The sequence below is a fragment of the Festucalex cinctus genome, chromosome 19 (genome assembly GCF_051991245.1).
Source record: "Festucalex cinctus isolate MCC-2025b chromosome 19, RoL_Fcin_1.0, whole genome shotgun sequence".
Taxonomy (NCBI): domain Eukaryota; kingdom Metazoa; phylum Chordata; class Actinopteri; order Syngnathiformes; family Syngnathidae; genus Festucalex; species Festucalex cinctus.
In genome coordinates, this window is record NC_135429.1 from 20,337,684 (window position 1) to 20,359,113 (window position 21,430).

General features: G+C 40.2%; 1 protein-coding gene across 2 annotated transcripts in view; it reads left to right on the forward strand.

Moving 5' to 3' along the window:
• The window catches only part of top2b (DNA topoisomerase II beta), a 724,731-nt gene that overhangs the window by 481,565 nt on the left and 221,736 nt on the right, over positions 1–21,430 (forward strand). For both annotated transcript variants that reach the window (XM_077506321.1, XM_077506322.1), the window contains exons 22-25: positions 11,135–11,269; positions 11,371–11,571; positions 11,690–11,885; positions 11,962–12,053. In XM_077506321.1, the coding sequence (XP_077362447.1) occupies positions 11,135–11,269; positions 11,371–11,571; positions 11,690–11,885; positions 11,962–12,053 (624 nt within the window). The remainder of the gene's footprint in view (positions 1–11,134; positions 11,270–11,370; positions 11,572–11,689; positions 11,886–11,961; positions 12,054–21,430) is intronic.

Below are 21,430 nucleotides of genomic sequence, written 5' to 3' on the forward strand. Positions count from 1 at the left end.
AAAAAAATTGCCACTAGGTGGCGCTATCAGTTAGATGAAATATAAGTTCGTAGATGTCTTTAGGGCTGGACTCTCATCAAATGTGTGAAATTTTGAGAAGATAGGATCATCTCGGTCAAGTTCATGCAGCTTTTAATGTCACGAAAAATCTTCAGACTTTGCGTCACCGTAGCGGCCACGCCCTTTGGCGAAAAGTTACAATATTCGGTGTGGGGCATCATCAACATCTTAAGGCTTTTCTGACCAATTTTCAACTGGATCCCTTCAACGAGCTCAGCACAGTAGCTAAAAACGTAAAGTATGACATTTATTGTAACCACTAGGTGGCGCTATATGTATAACTGAATTTTTTCATATAGGTGTTTTCAGGCCGTGACTATTACGTTGCCTGAGAAGTTTGAGATTTTTTGGAGCTTGTACATGGGAGTTATTCAGCATTTGCTCTTTCTGGACAAATGAAATTTTAAAGGCAATATTTGATGCCCCGCCCCCGTCATATAGTATTTCGAAAACGCAAGATTTTTTGCCTAGTTTTTCTCTTAAGTCTTGAGATGATAAATGCCAAGTTTAAAGTCAATGGGATGAAAAATGTTTGCATAGGGGGAAAAAGTATGACCACAGTGAATGTGCCAAAATAGGCCAAAATTGGACATTAAAAAATTCATAGCTCACTTCCTGTACATTTTAGGAAATGGCTTCCACTGACTTTTTTGTGCGTCTCATAGTGCTACACGTGCCTGCCAATTTTCGTAGCTCTAGCTCAAACGGGCCGGGATTGTTTTTTATTTTTCTAGGCTAGGTGGCGCTATAGAGTCGCGTTGTTATGACAACTACATAATATCAAATTTTTCGCCGGGCCCGAAGAGACTGCAAAGTTTGGTGAGTTTTCGTAAATGTTTAGGCCCTCAAAAATGCGATCGTTTACGGAGAAGAAGAAGAAGAAGAAGAATAATAATTCTTACAAAAACAAGAGGGACCTCGCAGCGGTCGCTGCTCGGGCCCTAATAATAATAATTTTTACAAAAACAATAGGGACCTCGCAGCGGTCGCTGCTCGGGCCCTAATAATAATAATAATAATAATAATAATAACTAGAGCTGCGAGCAGCTATAAAGGGCCCTCGCAGCCCGGGCCACGTTGGGGTCCTTGCACGTTGGGGTACTTGCACGTTGGGGTACTGGCACATTGGGGTACTGGCATATTGGAAGCAAAATTTCTTTGAAAATGGCATAATAAACGTTTACATGTAGAATATTTTTTTGCCAGTGTGTGTGTCAAGCTCAACGGGTTTTGGTGATTGTTAAGACCTGCAAAAATCAGCGTCCTTTTTTATTTTTAGGCAATGAGTTGCCCTGATTGGTATTTTTTTGTAAAAGTGTATATACACATCATCGCTCGTTGTACTCATTGCACAATGTTACTTTTATTGTCAAAAGGGGCAATCAAAAATGAATAAAACAAAATGGAAACGTACATACGTTTGGATCGGTGTGAAGCCAGTGAACAATTTGAGTGGTGGAAACTAAAAGAATATTCATAAATGACTTAGTTATCACACTTAGAATGAGTGTACATTTTTTGTACAAAATACCGTATGTGGGGTATTTTTTTTTCATGCCTCAAGGGCTAGGTGGAGCTGCATATATAACTGAATGTTGTCATAGAGATAACTTCAGGCCTTGACGATAAACATAGATGTCAAATTTGGGATTTTTTGGAGCATGTCCCGGGGAGTTATCAAGCATATCCTTTTACATTGCGAAACACAAATTTTGATGCCCCGCCCTCATCATATAGTATTTCGAAAAGTCAAAATTTTTCCCCCTGTCGTTGGCTCAGGTCTTGACATGGTCCAGGCCAAGTCTTAACTCAGTCGGATGAAACGTGTAGGAGAAGTGGGCAAAAGTCTGCCCCCTGTGAATGTGCAAAAATCGTCAAAAATGGGACATTCAAAAATTCGTAGCTCACTTCCTGTTCATTTTAGCATATGGGTACAAGAGACTTTTTTGTAGGTCTTGGGCTCCCTCATACACCTAAAAATATTCGTCGTTCTTGCTTAAACGTACAACCGGGGCTGCTTCGTTAAAAATTTCGAGGGGGCGCTATTGAGTCATTTTTGTAAAAATAGCACAATCAACAATAAAATGTTGCTCATTTTACCAGGCCAGATATGTGTGCCAAGTTTCATGAGTTTCTGTGCATGTTTAGACCCTCAAAACTGGCGTTGTTTTCTTGGCGAACAGCGCTTAGCCACGCCCACAGCAATTCGCGAAAACTCACAAACTTCGTGTTGTGACACCATGAAGGCCGAAACCCTCATCTGAGCAAATATGAGGTAGGTCCAGTTAACGTGTTTGGAGAAAAACGTAGAAGAAAATTCGTAAAAAAAAAAATTGCCACTAGGTGGCGCTATCAGTAAGATGAAATATAAGTTCGTAGATGTCTTTAGGGCTGGACTCTCATCAAATGTGTGAAATTTTGAGAAGATTGGATCATCTGGGCCAAGTTCATGCAGCTTTTGTTGTCACGAAAAATCTTCAGACTTTGCGTTACCTTAGCGGCCACGCCCTTTGGCGAAAAGTTACACTATTCGGTGTGGGGCATGATCAACATCTTAAGGCTTTTCTGACCAATTTTCAACTGGATCCTTTCAACGAGCTCGGCACAGTAGCTAAAAACGTAAAGTATGACATTTATTGTTACCACTAGGTGGCGCTATATGTATAACTGAATTTTATCATATAAATGTTTTCAGGCTGTGACTATTACGTTGCCTGAGATGTTTGAGATTTTTTGGAGCTTGAACATGGGAGTTATTAAGCATTTGCTCTTTCTGGACAAATGAAATTTTAAAGGCAATATTTGATGCCCCGCCCCCGTCATATAGTATTTCGAAAGGGCAAGATGTTTTGCCCAGTTGTTCTCTCAGGTCTTGAGATGATAAATTCCAAGTTTGAAGTCAATTGGATGAAAAATGTTTGCAAAGGGGGAAAAAGCATGACCACAGTGAATGTGCCAAAATAGGCCAAAATTGGACATAAAAAAATTCATAGCTCACTTCCTGTACATTTTAGCTACATGGTCCCAATAGACTTTTTTGTGCGTCTCGGGGTGCTACACGTGCCTGCCAATTTTCGTTGCTCTAGCTCAAACGTGCCGGGATTGGTTTTTATTTTTCTATGCTAGGGGGCGCTATAGAGTCGCGTTGTTATGACGACTTCATAATATCAAATTTTTCGCCGGGCCTGAGGAGTGTGCAAAGTTTGGTGAGTTTTCGTGAATGTTTAGGTACCCAAAATCGCGATCGTTTGCGGAGAATAAAGAAGAAGAAGAATAATAATAATAATAATAATAATAATAATAATAATAATAATAATAATAATAATAATAATAATTTTTACAAAAACAATAGGGACCTCGCAGCGGTCGCTGCTCGGGCCCTAATAATAATAATAATAATTTTTACAAAAACAATAGGGACCTCGCAGCGGTCGCTGCTCGGGCCCTAATAACTAGAGCTGCGAGCAGCTATAAAGGGCCCTCGCAGCCCGGGCCACGTTGGGGTCCTTGCACGTTGGGGTACTTGCACGTTGGGGTACTGGCATATTGGAAGCAAAATTTCTTTGAAAATGGCATAATAAACGTTTACATGTAGAATATTTTTTTGCCAGTGTGTGTGTCAAGCTCAATGGGTTTTGGTGATTGTTAAGACCTGCAAAAATCAGCGTCCTTTTTTATTTTAGGCAATGAGTTGCCCTGATTGGTATTTTTTTGTAAAAGTGTATATACACATCATCGCTCGTTGTACTCATTGCACAATGTTACTTTTATTGTCCAAAGGGGCAATCAAAAATGAATAAAACAAAATGGAAACGTACATACGTTTGGATCGGTGTGAAGCCAGTGAACAATTTGAGTGGTGGAAACTAAAAGAATATTCATAAATGACTTAGTTATCACACTTAGAATGAGTGTACATTTTTTGTACAAAATACCGTATGTGGGGTATTTTTTTTTTTTTTTATATAAGCCTCAAGGGCTAGGTGGCGCTGTATTTATAACTGAATGTTGTCATAGAGATACCTTCAGGCCTTGATTATAAGCATACATGTCAGGTGTGGGATTTTTTTTTGGAGCATGTACCGTGGAGTTATTAAGCATATCCTTCATTCACGATATTGCTTTTAATGTCCATAGAGGCTATCAAAAATAAATAAAAATATATATATGTTTGGATAAGTCTGATGCCAGTGAACATTTTGAGTGGTGGAAACTAAAAGAATATTCATAAATGACTTAGTTATCACACTTAGAATGAGTTTACATTTTTTGTACAAAATACCGTATGTGTGGTATTTTTTTTTCATGCCTCAAGGGCTAGGTGGCGCTGCATATATAACTGAATGTTGTCATAGAGATAATTTCAGGCCTTGACGATAAACATACATGTCAAGTTTGGGATTTTTTGGAGCATGTACCGGGGAGTTATCAAGCATATCATTTTTCATTGCGAAACACACATTTTGATGCCCCGCCCTCATCATATAGTATTTCGAAAAGTCAAAATTTTTCCCCCTGTCGTTGGCTCAGGTCTTGACATGGTCCAGGCCAAGTCTTAACTCAGTCGGATGAAACGTGTAGGAGAAGTGGGCAAAAGTCTGCCCCCTGTGAATGTGCAAAAATCGTCAAAAATGGGACATTCAAAAATTCGTAGCTCACTTCCTGTTCATTTTAGCATATGGGTACAAGAGACTTTTTTGTAGGTCTTTGGCTCCCTCATACACCTAAAAATATTCGGCGTTCTTGCTTAAACGTACAACCGGGGCTGCTTCGTTAAAAATTTCTAGGGGGCGCTATTGAGTCATTTTTGTAAAAATAGGACAATACATGATAAAATATTGCTCATTTTGCCAGGCCAGATATGTGTGCCAAGTTTCATGAGTTTCTGCGCATGTTTAGACCCTCAAAACTGGCGTTGTTTTCTTGGCGAACAGTGCTTAGCCACGCCCACAGCGATTCGCGAAAACTCACAAACTTCGTGTTGTGACATCATGAAAGCCGAATCCCTCATCTGAGCAAATATGAGGTAGGTCCAGTTCACGTGTTTGGAGAAAAAATGTACAAGAAAATTCGTAAGAAAAAAAATTGCCACTAGTTGGCGCTATCAGTAAGATGAAATATAAGTTCATAGATGTCTTTAGGGCTGGACTCTCATCAAATGTGTGAAATTTTGAGAAGATAGGATCATCTCGGTCAAGTTCATGCAGCTTTTATTGTCACGAAAAATCTTTAGACTTTGCGGCACCGTAGCGGCCACGCCCTTTGGCGAAAAGTTACAATATTCGGTGTGGGGCATGATCAACATCTTAAGGCTTTTCTGACCAATTTTCAAATGGATCCCTTCAACAAGCTCAGCACAGTAGCTAAAAACGTAAAGTATGACATTTATTGTAACCACTAGGTGGCGCTATATGTATAACTGAATTTTATCATATAGATGTTTTCAGGCCGTGACTATTACGTTGCCTGAGAAGTTTGAGATTTTTTGGAGCTTGAACATGGGAGTTATTAAGCATTTGCTCTTTCTGGACAAATGAAATTTTAAAGGCAATATTTGATGCCCCGCCCCCGTCATATAGTATTTCAAAAAGGCAAGATATTTTGCCCAGTTGTTCTCTCAGGTCTTGAGATGATAAATGCCAAGTTTGAAGTCAATTGGATGAAAAATGTTTGCAAAGGGGGAAAAAGCATGACCACAGTGAATGTGCCAAAATAGGCCAAAATTGGACATTAAAAAATTCATAGCTCACTTCTTGTACATTTTAGCTCCATGGTCCCAATAGACTTTTTTGTGCGTCTCGGGGTGCTACACGTACCTGCCAATTTTTGTTGCTCTCGCTCAAACGTGCCGGGCTTGGTTTTTATTTTTCTACGCTAGGGGGCGCTATCGAGTCGCATTGTTATGACGACTTAATAATATCAAATTTTTCGCCGGGCCTGAGGAGTGTGCAAAGTTCGGTGAGTTTTCGTGAATGTTTAGGTACCCAAAATCGCGATCGTTTGCGGAGAATAAAGAATAATAATAATAATAATAATAATAATAATTTTTACAAAAACAATAGGGACCTCGCAGCGGTCGCTGCTCGGGCCCTAATAATAATAATAATAATAATAATTTTTACAAAAACAATAGGGACCTCGCAGCGGTCGCTGCTCGGGCCCTAATAATAATAACTAGAGCTGCGAGCAGCTATAAAGGGCCCTCGCAGCCCGGGCCACGTTGGAGTCCTTGCACGTTGGGGCACTTGCACGTTAGGGTACTGGCACGTTGGGGTACTGGCATATTGGAAGCAAAATTTCTTTGAAAATGGCATAATAAACGTTTACATGTAGAATATTTTTTTTGCCAGTGTGTGTCAAGCTCAACGGGTTTTGGTGATTGTTAAGACCTGCAAAAATCAGCGTCCTTTTTTATTTTTAGGCAATGAGTTGCCCTGATTGGTATTTTTTGTAAAAGTGTATATATACATCATCGCTCGTTGTACTCATTGCACAATGTTACTTTTATTGTCCAAAGGGGCAATCAAAAATGAATAAAACAAAATGGAAACGTACATACGTTTGGATCGGTGTGAAGCCAGTGAACAATTTGAGTGGTGGAAACTAAAAGAATATTCATAAATGACTTAGTCATCACACTTAGAATGAGTTTACATTTTTTTGTACAAAATACCGTATGTGGGTTTTTTTTTTTTATATAAGCCTCAAGGGCTAGGTGGCGCTGTATTTATAACTGAATGTTGTCATCGAGATACCTTCAGGCCTTGATTATAAGCATACATGTCAAGTGTGGGATTTTTTTTGGAGCATGTACCGTGGAGTTATTAAGCATATCCTTCATTCACGATATTGCTTTTAATGTCCACATAGGCTATCAAAAATAAATAAAAATATATATATGTTTGGATAAGTCTGATGCCAGTGAACATTTTGAGTGGTGGAAACTAAAAGAATATTCATAAATGACTGAGTTATCACACTTAGAATGAGTTTACATTTTTTGTACAAAATACCGTATGTGGGGTATTTTTTTTTTATGCCTCAAGGGCTAGGTGGCGCTGCATATATAACTGAATGTTGTCATCGAGATAGCTTCAGGCCTTGACGATAAATATACATGTCAAGTTTGGGATTTTTTGGAGCATGTACTGGGGAGTTATTAAGCATATCCTTTTTCAGTGCGAAACACAAATTTTGATGCCCCGCCTTCATCATATAGTATTTCGAAAAGTCAACATTTTTCCCCCTGTCGTTGGCTCAGGTCTTGACATGGTCCAGGTCAAGTCTTAACTCAGTCAGATGAAACGTGTAGGAGAAGTGGGCAAAAGTCTGCCCCCTGTGAATGTGCAAAAATCGTCAAAAATGGGACATTCATAAATTCGTAGCTCACTTCCTGTTCATTTTAGCATATGGGTCCAAGAGACTTTTTTGTAGGTCTTGGGCTCCCTCATACACCTAAAAATATTCGTCGTTCTCGCTTAAACGTACAACCGGGGCTGCTTTGTTAAAAACTTCTAGGGGGCGCTATTGAGTCATTTTTGTAAAAATAGCACAATCAACAATAAAATATTGCTCATTTTACCAGGCCAGATGTGTGTGCCAAGTTTCATGAGTTTCTGTGCATGTTTAGACCCTCAAAACTGGCGTTGTTTTCTTGGCGAACAGCGCTTAGCCACACCCACAGCAATTCGCGAAAACTCACAAACTTCGTGTTGTGACATCATGAAGGCCGAAACCCTCATCTGAGCAAATATGAGGTAGGTCCAGTTAACGTGTTTGGAGAAAAACGTAGAAGAAAATTCGTAAGAAAAAAAATTGCCACTAGGTGGCGCTATCAGTTAGATGAAATATAAGTCAGTAGATGTCTTTAGGGCTGGACTCTCATCAAATGTGTGAAATTTTGAGAAGATAGGATCATCTCGGTCAAGTTAATGCAGCTTTTATTTTCACGAAAAATCTTCAGACTTTGCGTCAAAGTAGCGGCCACGCCCTTTGGCGAAAAGTTACAATATTCAGTGTGGGGCATGAACAACATCTTAAGGCTTTTCTGACCAATTTTCAAATGGATCCCTTCAACAAGCTCAGCACAGTAGCTAAAAACGTAAAGTATGACATTTATTGTAACCACTAGGTGGCGCTATATGTATAACTGAATTTTATCATATAGATGTTTTCAGGCCGTGACTATTACGTTGCCTGAGAAGTTTGAGATTTTTTGGAGCTTGAACATGGGAGTTATTAAGCATTTGCTCTTTCTGGACAAATGAAATTTTAAAGGCAATATTTGATGCCCCGCCCCCGTCATATAGTATTTCAAAAAGGCAAGATGTTTTGCCCAGTTGTTCTCTCAGGTCTTGAGATGATAAATGCCAAGTTTGAAGTCAATTGGATGAAAAATGTTTGCAAAGGGGGAAAAAGCATGACCACAGTGAATGTGCCAAAATAGGCCAAAATTGGACATTAAAAAATTCATAGCTCACTTCCTGTACATTTTAGCTACATGGTCCCAATAGACTTTTTTGTGCGTCTCGGGGTGCTACACGTGCCTGCCAATTTTTGTTGCTCTCGCTCAAACGTGCCGGGCTTGGTTTTTATTTTTCTACGCTAGGGGGCGCTATCGAGTCGCATTTTTATGACGACTTAATAATATCAAATTTTTCGCCGGGCCTGAGGAGTGTGCAAAGTTCGGTGAATTTTCGTGAATGTTTAGGTACCCAAAATCGCGATTGTTTGCGGAGAATAAAGAATAATAATAATAATAATAATAATAATAATAATAATAATAATTTTTACAAAAACAATAGGGACCTCGCAGCGGTCGCTGCTCGGGCCCTAATAATAATAATAATTTTTACAAAAACAATAGGGACCTCGCAGCGGTCGCTGCTCGGACCCTAATAATAATAATAATTTTTACAAAAACAATAGGGACCTCGCAGCGGTCGCTGCTCGGGCCCTAATAATAATAATAATAATAAGAAGAAGAAGAATTCCTACAAAAACAATAGGGCCTCGCAGCGGCACCGCCGCCGCCGCTGCTCGGGCCCTAATAATAATAATAATAATAATAAGAATTCCTACAAAAACAATAGGGCCTCGCAGCGGCACCGCCTCCGCCGCTGCTCGGGCCCTAATAAGAATTCCTACAAAAACAATAGGGCCTCGCAGCGGCACCGCCGCCGCCGCTGCTCGGGCCCTAATAATAATAATAATAAGAAGAAGAATTCCTACAAAAACAATAGGGCCTCGCAGCGGCACCGCCGCCGCCGCTGCTCGGGCCCTAATAAGAATTCCTTCAGGAACAATAGGGACCTCGCAGCGGTCGCTGCTCGGGCCCTAATAAGAATTCCTTGAAAAACAATAGGGCCTCGCAGCGGCACCGCCGCCGCCGCTTCTCGGGCCCTAATGACACCACAATGCGCACTCGCTTAATTACGCGGAGAAATACTGCAGCGCACTAGGCTTTAAATAGAATAATGTACCTTACAGCGCCGCCTTCTGTTTTATCCAAATTATTTATTTCCAAGTATTCCTTAGTTTAGTATCCCACGGACTGTCCTACCTGTCTGCCTGTTCACATTTGCTGTAGTTGTCATCTGGGAGCACATCCTGACCATCCAGAGCTGTTCTCAACTCCTTCCTGAAAGTCATACAACACTCTTCCTTTTTTAGATTCCACAATTTTTCTGCCTTTGCCCTCTTCATCTTCACCACCAGAGTCATCCTACACACAACCACCCTCTGCTGTCTGTCTGCACTCTCACCTACCACTACTTTGCAGTCGCTGATCTCCTTCAAATTACACCGTCTACACAAGATATAGTCTACCTGTGTACTTCTCCCTCCACTCTTGTAGGTCACCCTATGTCCCTGCCTCTTCTGGAAGAAAGTATTCACAACAGCCATTTCCATCCTTTTTGCAAAGTCAACCACCATCTGTCCTTCTGCGTTCCTCTCCTGGATACCAAACCTGCCCATCACCTCCTCATCTCCTCTGTTTTCTGCACCGACATGTCCATTGAAGTCTGCACCAATGACAACTCTCACTTCAAGGGAAGCTTTGCATCATTTCATCAAGGTCCAACCAAAAGTTCTCCTTCTCCTCAAGCTCACGTCCTACCTGTGTCGCATACCCCTTAACAACATTGATCATCACACCTTTGATTCCTAGCTTCAGGCTCATCACCTTATCTGACACTCTTTTTACCTCCAGGACATTCTTAACAAACTCCTCCTTCACGATAACTCCTACTCCAATTCTCTTCCTATTTAAACCATGATAGAACAGTTTGAAACCAGCTCCTAAACATCTCGCTTTGTTCCCTTTCCACATGGTCTCCTGAACATACAGTATATCCACCTTCCTCCTCTGCATCATGTCAACCAGCTCTCTATCTTTTCCTGTCATACTTCCAACATTCAAAGTCCTTACTCTCAGTTCTAGACTTGAGGTGTTCCTCTTCTCATTCTTCCTATGAACGCACCTTCCTCCTCTCCTTCTTCGACCAACAGTAGTCCAATTTCCACCGGAACCCTGTAGGTCCACAACACCAATGGCGGGCGTTGTTAACCCGGGACCAATCCAGTATAGAAGTTATATATTGGAGTCGCATGTTTGGTTTGGCCAAAGTTTTATGTCGGATGCCCTTCCTGACACAAGCCTCTGTATTTATCCGGGCTTGGGACCGGCACAAGAAGACCCTGGCTTGTGCCCCCTCGCAGGCTACATTTTTTAAAAGAAATTTCAGATTACCATTCAAAATTGGAATCTTTCCATAATGTACTTGCCATTATTTGCAAAAAAGAAAAAAAAACAACCACTGGATTATTTTTTACCTGTTATTTATCGCTTATTAGACCACGACAAAGTCAGACATTTGAGATGAAATTCGGGAGAAAGTGGCCCCTACACCCTGGCTGTAAAGTCTTTGAATTAAAAAAAAAATATTTTAAACAATTAAACAACGCCTTAATGCGTCCATGACAATTATGTCAGTACTGAAATCTGTCACGGTGAAGGGATGGGAATCAAGACTTGAGTTTTTTAATTTGTCCAACCTTTGTTTCCTAAAAGCTTCCCAGATATAAAAACTTCAAAGGGGTGATCCATGAACTTGGCCCAAACCAGTACCTGGTTAGTGGAGAAGTGTCAGTCCTTGACAAAAACACCATTGAGATCACAGAACTTCCCGTACGGACATGGACACAGGTACACTTTAGTTCCTGGTTTAACAAGATAAGCAGTTTATAAAATAGATGAATGAGAACTGAAGTCCTGAACATAAATGCCATCTCTGCCGTCATTTACAGGCTTATAAGGAATCTGTGCTGGAGCCAATGCTGCAGGGCACCGAAAAAACACCATCACTCATCAACGATTATAAGGAGTACCACACAGATTCTACTGTGAAGTTTGTGGTTCGCATGTCTGAGGAAAAACTAGCCCAAGCTGAGGCAGCAGGCCTCCACAAAGTCTTCAAGCTTCAGTCCAGCCTCACCTGCAACTCAATGGTAAACATTCCTTCAACTTGAAATCGACTGCAGATCAGTTATGATGTGAATTAAAGATGGTGTATGGGAGAATGGTAAAATATGGTAGAATATTTTTTACTGTCTACTTTAATCGTAGGTTCTGTTTGACCACATGGGTTGCCTAAAGCGATATGATTCAGTCCAAGACATTCTAAAAGAGTTCTTTGAGCTGCGCCTGCACTACTACAAACTTCGAAAAGACTGGTTAATTGGTAGCCTTGGAGCTGAAGCAGCTAAACTGTCCAATCAAGCTCGTTTTGTTCTGGAGAAGATTGAAGGGAAAGTTTCAATTGGTAAGAGAGTTAATTTTATTGTGAAAATATTAGAATCTTCAGTCCGATATGTCTTGCCTATTTTGTGTCCACACAGAGAACAAATCCAAGCGTGAGCTAATCCGCATGTTGGTCCAGAAAGGTTATGAGTCTGACCCTGTAGCTGCCTGGAGCAAGGCTCAAGAGAAGGTACAGTGGAAGCTGTGCTTCTGTCAAATATTTACGTTATGTTAGTTTTTACTATATTAGTGTTTGTAGTGTCATTAATTAATTAAATGTCATTAATTAATTAAATTTACTATGATTTATTCATTTATTCATTTATTCATTTATTCATTTATTTCTCTATTTCAATTATTTCATGGTCACTGTTGCGGTGTTTCATGAATTTATTTTATCTGTCAAGCTCGCCCGTCAAAGTTAGGGGGCGGGTCCTAACACCTGATTGGTCAATCTGCTCACCAAGTTAAGGCAAATCCATTTCACAATAGTCAATTGATGCGGAGTGAGTAGCCAGTAAACACAATTGATAGGCTGGGTGGCGCTTTTCACCTAAATAGGTGCGTTTCCATTAGACATTAGATTTACGCTTTCATTAGGTGCTTTTTGAGAGGTGCTGAAATGGTAGTTCTTTGCAAAATTTTAACGGAAACACTTTTTTTCCGCATTTCCTACTAGTCATGTGACTCCGCCCGGTCACGGAGAAAAGGAAGTACAGGATCAGTGGCTCAGCGAGAAGCCACAACGGTGCAAAATGCTCGATTGAACAACTGCTGCAAGTCCAACAACAAACATCACCAAAGTGATTAAAACATTGCAAAAAAAACACACAAAACAAAATTGCATTTATGTATGCAAAACGTTTCTAACAATAGTAGCAAATTTAAATTCAGCTCAGCTTTATTTTGAGAGTACTTTAAAAAAAATCGCTGCAATGAACACTGCTGTAGCCAACATGGAATAAAAATCAAACATACGAAAACAATTAAAACATTAAAATTAACAACATACAAACAGTAAACTCTATCACATTCCAAACGTGTGGACCTAAAAGCCAGCAGATGTCGCTGTTTGACTTGCTGCCTGCGCCACTGCATGCTGTTTCCAGGCATCATAAACAAGACTTCTTAAATCTCCCTGCATCTATCTATAATATTTTTTCTAATAGAATTTGAGATATATTTCAAATCCCTTAAATGTATCAATTCTGAAACACGCAAACAATTTATTCTCGTGACGTTGCATGATGCGACCGCCTACATGAACTGCGAGATCTCGCGAGAGTTGAGGCGGGACATTACGAGAACTACGCCTCAGAAGCAAATTACTCTTCAATGGAAACGCCTACAAGGCAAAATTGTACTTTATCGAAATAAAAGAAATATCGCTTTTATTTTGATGTTGGTTTTGCACAACAAATAGCCTTGATCACTCTATATGAGCAAAAAATCTATCACCATAGCCGCCATGTTGACAAGCACTTCAGGCTGAAGCAGTCGCTTTGACAAGATTTGAGTGAATCAGGCCTCAGCCCCGCCCACTAACTTTGATGGGCGAGCTTGACAGATAAAATAAATTCACGAAACACCGCAAAACAGCGACCATGAAATAATTAGAGAAATAAATAAATGAATAAATAAATAAATAAATATATAAATAAATAAATAAATATATAAATAAATATATAAATAAATAAATATATAAATAAATAATCACAGGGAAATTAATTAATTAATGATACATTTAATTAATTAATGACACATTTAATTAATTAATGACACTTTTATTTAATTAATTAATGGTGTATTTATTTATTTAATGTTGGCACTTTTGGTCCAACATATTTTGGGAGTCATTTGGTGAGCTTTCCACATCCCCAGCCACTGTTGCTCTGTGATTTTTATGTCAAGTTCAGATTCCCATTTCGTCTTAATATAATTAGTCGAGTTTTTGTTTACTAACAAAGCCTTATACAGTATGGAGATAATCCTAAACGATCCGCCCTTATACGTCCTGATCAAAAGTTGAGTTACCCCACTTGTGTTTCTCGAGAGATCCATTTGGACCCATTTCTTGTGATAATCCCTTGCTTGTAAATATCTATAAAAATCACATTTCTCCATATTATATTCTATTTTCATATCTTGAAAACTTTTCACTTTCCCTTTATCTAACAAGGTGCACCATGCCGTCAGTCCCATATATGTCCACTCTTTAAATCTCCTGTCAAATTGATTTGGTTTGAAGTTTGTGTCATATGCCACCCACTTTAATTGATCAATATCTTCAATTTTTTGTTTTCGAATGACTGTGAACCACAACTTCAGAGTAAATAAAGTGATGGGGTCTAGCTTTTCCTGCACCTTCTCATATAATATTTTATCCCCAACTAGGCTTTGAATGGGGAAGCCACCAAACTCTCTTTCCATTCCTTTCCATTTGGCTACATAGTCTGTTTTACACCAGCAAACTATATATCTGAATTGAGATGCATGGTAATACTCTTTTAAATTTGGGAGACCCATACCTCCTTGTTCTTAAGGTAGTTGAAGGGTTACATATTTCACTCTGGGATGTTTACCTCCCCATATAAATCTTGATATTGTCCTATCCCAATTCACAAACTGTGTTTGTGGGATCTCTATTGGCAAGGATTGGAATAAATAAAGAAGCCTTGGCAGCATGTTCATTCTGATTGCTTCAATCCGTGCATTAAAGTCCATTGTTAAAGTAGACCACCTCTTTATATCCTCTTGAATATCCTTATTAATAATATCATAATTGACCTTCTATAAATTGTTCCAGTTTTTGGTGATATAGACCCCCAAATATTTAATCTTCTCTTGATTCCAGTTAAACTTATATATGTCTTGAATAGGCTTTGATGGAGTGTAGTTCAATGTCAGTACCTGAGTTTTTGATATATTAATTTTATATCCAGAGAGGTGACCATATATCTCAAATAGCCTCATTAGTGCAGGTAAGGATTACTCTGGATGTCTGAGATATGCTATAATGTCATCTGCAAAAAGCCCAATCTTATGTTCTATATTATTTATTGTTACACCAGTAATTTCCTCACTTTGTCGAACTGCTTGTGCTAGTGGTTCTATGAAGAGAGCAAACAAAGTGGGAGAGAGGCAGCATCCCTGTCTAGTTGATCTTTGTAGGTATATTCTGTCTGTCAAGTTGCCATTTATTTTAATTCTGGCATTAGGTCGATGATAGAGCGTTCTAATACATTGCACCGACTTATCGTCAAAGCCAAATTTTCTCATTACTTTATATAGAAAGTTCCAATTTACTGAATGGAAAGCCTTTTCGGCATCTACACTAATTAATAAGGTGTCCTGTTAATCATGATGAGCCTGATCTAATACATGTAGCGTTTTCCTGATGTTATCTTGAGCTTGTCGGTTTTTCATAAATCCTGTTTGGTCCTCATCTATTAGTTCCGTCAAAAATTTATTCAGCCTGTCTGAAATAATAGATGTATAATAGATGTATAAAAAAATAAATAAAAAAAATAGATGTATATATTTTGTAGTCTACATTTAATAGTGAGATAGGTCTATAATTTCCACATTGTTCTTTATCTTTCCCAGGTTTTGGCAATACAGAAATTATTGCCTCATTCCATGAGGGTGGTATTTTATTCTCTTCAAGTGTCCAGTTGAATGCTGGCACAAGTAAAGGTGTTAGTTCTTCCCTGAATGCTTTATACCATTCTGCGCTGTACCCATCACTCCCCGGACTCCTGTTGTTCTTCAATTTCGTAATTGCATTCTTCTCCTCCTCTTCTGTTATTTTAGTTGTTAATTTTCTATTTTGTGAAGGGCCAATCGAAGGTAGTTCCACTGTTTTCAGAAATTCCTCCATCTCATCTAATCCCACTGAAATGGTTTGACCATAAAGATTTCCACAGTATTCCTGAAATACCTTCTCAATCCGCTCTGGTGAGCGACATAATTCCTTCGTGTGTGGGTCTCTTATATTATAAATACTATTTATAGCTTGTTGTTTTCTCATGCATCTTGCTAATAATTTAGTCGCTCTTGGTCCTACTTCGTAGTAATTCTGTTTGACAAATTTATTCTTTTTTTCCTACTTCCTCAGACAGTAAAGTGTTTATTTTGGTTTTCATCTTTTTTTATCTCCTCATAAACATTCTCATCTTTCTGATTTTCAAGTTTTTTCTCAAGTTCCCTGAGTGTCTTAATATATTTTCTATATGATTCCAATTTTTCCTTTTTTATTCGCGCCGCCTCTGCTATTAATTGACCTCTAATGACTACTTTCATTGCATCCCAAAGTATTGTCGGGTCCACTTCCCCATTGTCATTTTCTGCCACGTATGTCATTATGTCCTCTTGAATCGCTGCCTTTTTCTGTTCATTATTAATTAAGCTCGTATTCAGTCGCCATATTGTATTCCTTCTTCTATTGTTCAATTTAATTTTTAGAAACATTGGATTGTGGTCAGATAATACTGCGGCTCCTATATTGCATTCTTCCACAAGTTGACACTCTCCTACGCTCATAAAGAAGTAATCTATCTTTGCATGAACTTTGTGTGCAGCGGAATAATGTGTATATTCCCTCTCTAGTGGATGCATGTATCTCCATTCTCCACACATCCATCAGACCCGTCTCTTCCATTGAGATATTAACATATCTTGACAATTGCTTTCTATTCCTTTTTAGACTTGTTGAATCGTTTCTATGACATAGAGCTACATTTATGTCTCCCCCACAAATTATAATTCCTTCTGATTCCATTGCAATGGTATTGAATAGATGTTTAAAAAAAGCTTATCACTTTCAGGAGGTGCATATATGTTAGCCAATGTAATTTTTTCATTCCCCACTCTTCCTTTCACAATGACAAACCTTCCCTCCTTATCTTTGACTTCCTTTTCCAGTTCAAAATGGGTTGAGTTCGCCATCAGAGTTATTACTCCTCTCTTGCGGCCACATTTATACATGCTATAGAATCCATTTTTTATAGCCAAACTTCCTCAGTTTTTCATGTTCTAGTTTAGACAAATTTGTCTCTTGTAACATTACAATTTGTGCTTTTTCTTTCTTCAATTTCGCCATGACTTTCCCTCTCTTTGCTGGCGTACTCAAGCCATTCACATTTAGCGATATTATCTTGATACTATTATCCATTTTCATCTTTTTGAATCCTTCTCACGTGTGCTCCCCAACAACAATAAACAAAACAAATATCTACACACAACTCAATTTCAAAAGAAAAAATTAAAAACAAAAACGGGGGGTTTCCCTTCCTGGGGCTGTTTTATATTTATCCCAGTGCCCCAATAACTGTATGGAGAGGAAGTCCTCTGGCTTGAGGGCCTCTCCCTAGACCTAACACTGTACTCTCCCTTAAGTCTAGACATATCCCAATTAGCCTCTCTCTCCTCCTGTCGGTTGGATGTGCCCCAGGCAATTAAATTCACAACAATATTTTACTCATAACAACATAGACATTTTAAATGCTCCTTTCTGTTAACTCTTAATAAGTTGTATTTTTACTTAAAGACAAAACAAAAAAAATGTTAATAGCACTTTACCGATTTGTAGTCATTCCACCCGTGTACCTTTGATTCTGTTTAGGGAAAGTCTTGTTTTCTCCTAAATTGTTGTAGTTTGTCTTTCAATCGACGTGTCGCCTCCACTCGTTGCTTCCCGCCGCCAGCTCGCCGCCACTCTGTTCCCGCAGCATCTCGGGCCGTGTCGTTCTTGTGGCGCGTCGACTGTGTTGTGTCTTTCTCCTCCGGGTCCTCGACCTCGTATCCTCTCGCTCTCATATCCCGCGCTGCGTCTTTGGCATCCTCGTATGTTTTCACGCCATCTTCCCAGTGGATCCTCATTTTTGTGAGCGGTGTCTGAAACCGTATTCCTTGTTGTTTCAATCTTCTCTTGATATTCGCGTAGGTCTTTCTTTTCTGAAGGACTTCAGTCACATAATCATGATCGAAAAATACTTGTTTATCGCCTATCTTTATCTTCTTCTTTTCCTTGCCCCACACTTTTTGTAAGATCAATTCCTTAGTGTCGAATTGTAGAACGTTTGCTACAATGGACCTTGGAGTCGCTTCAGGACCGGGCTTTCTTGTCAGTGCTCGATGGCAACTCTGTATATGGAGCTCCATCCTTTCCGGTAAGTCGAATGCAGTTTTGAGCAGCCTCGCCACGTAGTCGCCAACCGAATCAGAGTCATTTTCGGTGTCCTCCGGGACCCCGTAAATACGGAGATTGTTCCTCCGCGACCTGCTTTCCAAATCAGTTAGGTTGGCGTGACCGCTCCATCATCTCCGATATCGCCGAGCCCAAATCCGCTTGCCACTCTTCTAGTTCAGCTATATGGGCCTGTGCTGCCTCCATATTAGCTGCTTGGGCCTGAAGCTCCCTCTTGTTTTCGGAGCATTTGCGGTCCATTTCTTCGCGTATCGAATTGATTTCCTTTTTCATCTCTCCTCGGAATGTGGCTAGATCTTCTCGAAACTCCCTACTGAGTTCCTTTATTTCTGCTTTAATGGTGAAAAGCCCTGCCTTAATTTCCTCCGTGAAGTTAGCCATTTCCATTCGCTTGCTAACGTCCTCTTCAACGACGTCTTCCTCTTGTTCGGGTTCCATTTCGTACTTTTCCTCCTCTTTGTTCTTGTTCTTTTGCTTTCTTGAATTCTTATTCATTTTTAGCCTTTTGGTTGTCGAGTTTCAAGCAATTTTTCATAACCGACTTGGGGGAGCTACCCAACGCACGTCTGCTCACTCCGCCATCTTGAAACCCTCAACGCAAGATTTTTTAAGGTTAAAATAATCTATATATTTTTATGATCATGATAAATACATTTGCACAACGAAATAACGCTGGAACACAGAATAAGAGCCCAGTCAAAGAGAGTGAAAGAGAGATCTTGATGCGTGTCATGAATTCACGTATTCATGGAAGTTCAACAACTGGGCTTTATTAACAGACTCCCTCGGGTATATCAGACTGTGGTAAGGAAAAACGCTGTCTCCAGGACGGCCATGCCGAAGGCTGGGTGAAGTCAAACGATTCAGGAGAGTGAAACTTAGCCATACCATCACGTTGATTCAGTCTTGATTGCAGGGCGAAAGAGCAACTTTTGTGCACGCGAGGCAACAACGGCAGAACTCCCTCAAGGCATATCAGACTGTCGTAAAGTGTGGCTACTGCTGTAAATAAGGGGTGATACGCATTCCAAAGACCGCTAACACCTCCTAGTGGCGATCCGTAGAATAACAGTTTTGGATGACACCACAATGCGCACTCGCTTAATTACGCGGAGAAATACTGCAGCCCACTAGGCTTTAAATAGAATAATGTACCTTACAGCGACACCTTCTGTTTTATCCAAATTATTTATTTACAAGTATTCCTTAGTTTAGTATCCACGCATCGTTTTAGTATTCATTTTTCTAAACATATTTATTTTAAAAAATAAGTCAGCGAGAGAGAACCTTGGGCCCGACCCGACCCGAACGTAATGATTCACATTTTAGACCCGACCCAAATTTCGGGCCAGGTCGGGCTCGGGCTCGGGCTAAAGATCTTACCTCTAGCATTTTTATCCTACTGTTATAAGTGAAGAAAAATCTCACAGTTGTAAGGGAAATCGGTCCAATTAATTATTAAATCAATAATTGTTAATTATTAAATTAATAATCAATTGGCTCATTAATTGAAGGAGACTCAAACTTAATATTCAAATTAAGTTGAGCTTGCCTGCGGAGCACCACATCTCTTTTTGATAATTTTATCAGGATAACAGATGAGAACCTCGTTGAATCAGTCATTAAAATGAAGGTTGTGCCCTTACTACAATTTTGTGAGTTCTTTGTTCAGCTTAGAGGTCACTATAAATTGATGAAACACACACACAGTAAACCAGGGGTTGAGTTTTGTGCACGTTTATTCTCTAACCTAGGTGGGATAATCTACTTAGAATTTAAAGAAGCAAAACTAACTACTATGATAGGCAATGAAACGAGAACTAAAATAATAAAAATAATCAAAGGAGAAGAAAAGAAGAAAAAACGAAACGGTCTTAGCCAAGGTGATGGATTTCTTAAATCGAACCAACATGGGACCCACAATCAACCTAGTTTGCACCAATTTGTACTAGGGCGAAGGCCTGCAAAGTTGCACTTACAGAGGGGGTTGGTCTCAGAAGCAGGACCCTGGATGGAGACTCGCCAAGCCCGTTTGAAGAAGGGATGAAGAAGGTTCAGTTCAGGAGAGGGAGAGACAGGTCGTCCGGCTGGCCAACTGAGCGTCACGGGGTCAACCTGCTGGCTGGGAAGGGCCTTTTTTTTGGTTGAGGCCTGGTGTGCCTGGAAAGGCACCATCCGTTTGAGCCTTGTGCAGGGACCAAAAGCAGCGTGTTTCGCTGCGCCTGTCGCAACACGCGATGGCTTCTGTGCGTTGCCGTGTGCTGGAGGTTAAGCTAGCTGGGCTAGCCCTTTGTCTGGCAGCCGCGCCGATGGAGACCAGGAAGGAGCCAAGGAGCAGCGAAGAAGCGGGAGCCAAAGAGCAGCGGAAGAGAGGGGAGCCAAAGAGCAGCGGAAGAGAGAGAGCAGCACGCAGGGAGCGTGCTTTTAAATTGGGAAGGCGGCGGCCTCCACACCAGGGGGGCCGGTTGAGACCGCAGTGGAAAGTTACCAGCTGGGGGAGGATTTTGGAAGACTAATCAGATTGAATCTGGATCCCATGTTTGTTGAGATTCTAAGGTTAGAATTCAATCAATGCAACACGTACAATTGAATACCTCAAATGAAATGTTACCTAGCTTACACTGTTAAAACGTGCATACACATGAAAGTTTAGTGGAGAATCTGCCACTGCAATGGAACATTTTCATGACATTTCATGGAGTCAACATTTCACAAATGGCAAACATAACATTTCATAATTCATTGTTCTGTTGCAAAATAAGAAAGTCAAGTTTCTAAGAAGGCTTTTACTGTCCTGATTTGTGTGTGTGTGCGCGTGCGCGTGTCAATCAGAGCATTTGTGGCTGTTTGTGGGGGATGTTCTTGTGCTCCCCACCCCCCACAGTGGCATGTTCAGGCCACAGGAGCTCAATTCCTTTGGAACTGAGGTTGCAAAAAGTTACAACCGGCCGATAATCGTTACAGATCCTCCCTTTGGCGATGGAAACGTTCTTCGACAGAACGTTTCGGTCGGCACTTCGAGACGTGGCATCGGCAGGTGGACAGGTGAAGCACACCAATGCAGTTACCAGAGTACAAAGTTGGTGCAAACCCACCTCTCCCCTCCCTTTGCTAAAGCTAGACTCGGCAGTTGGCTATGATGTTATCTTTCCCTCTAGGTCTACACTACGTGTCGTGTATAGAGTGGAAGGGGAAAGTAACAGACGCAACAGGAGAAGAACACGAGAGTGAAAAATAGAAGTCCAATAGTTGTCTAAAGGCCTGTGTAGGAATGTCATGTCAATGTGACTGAAAGGGGGCACTTTCGGTTCTTACTATGACTTTGGATCTTCCTAGGGCAAAAGAAAGCTGTATTAAGG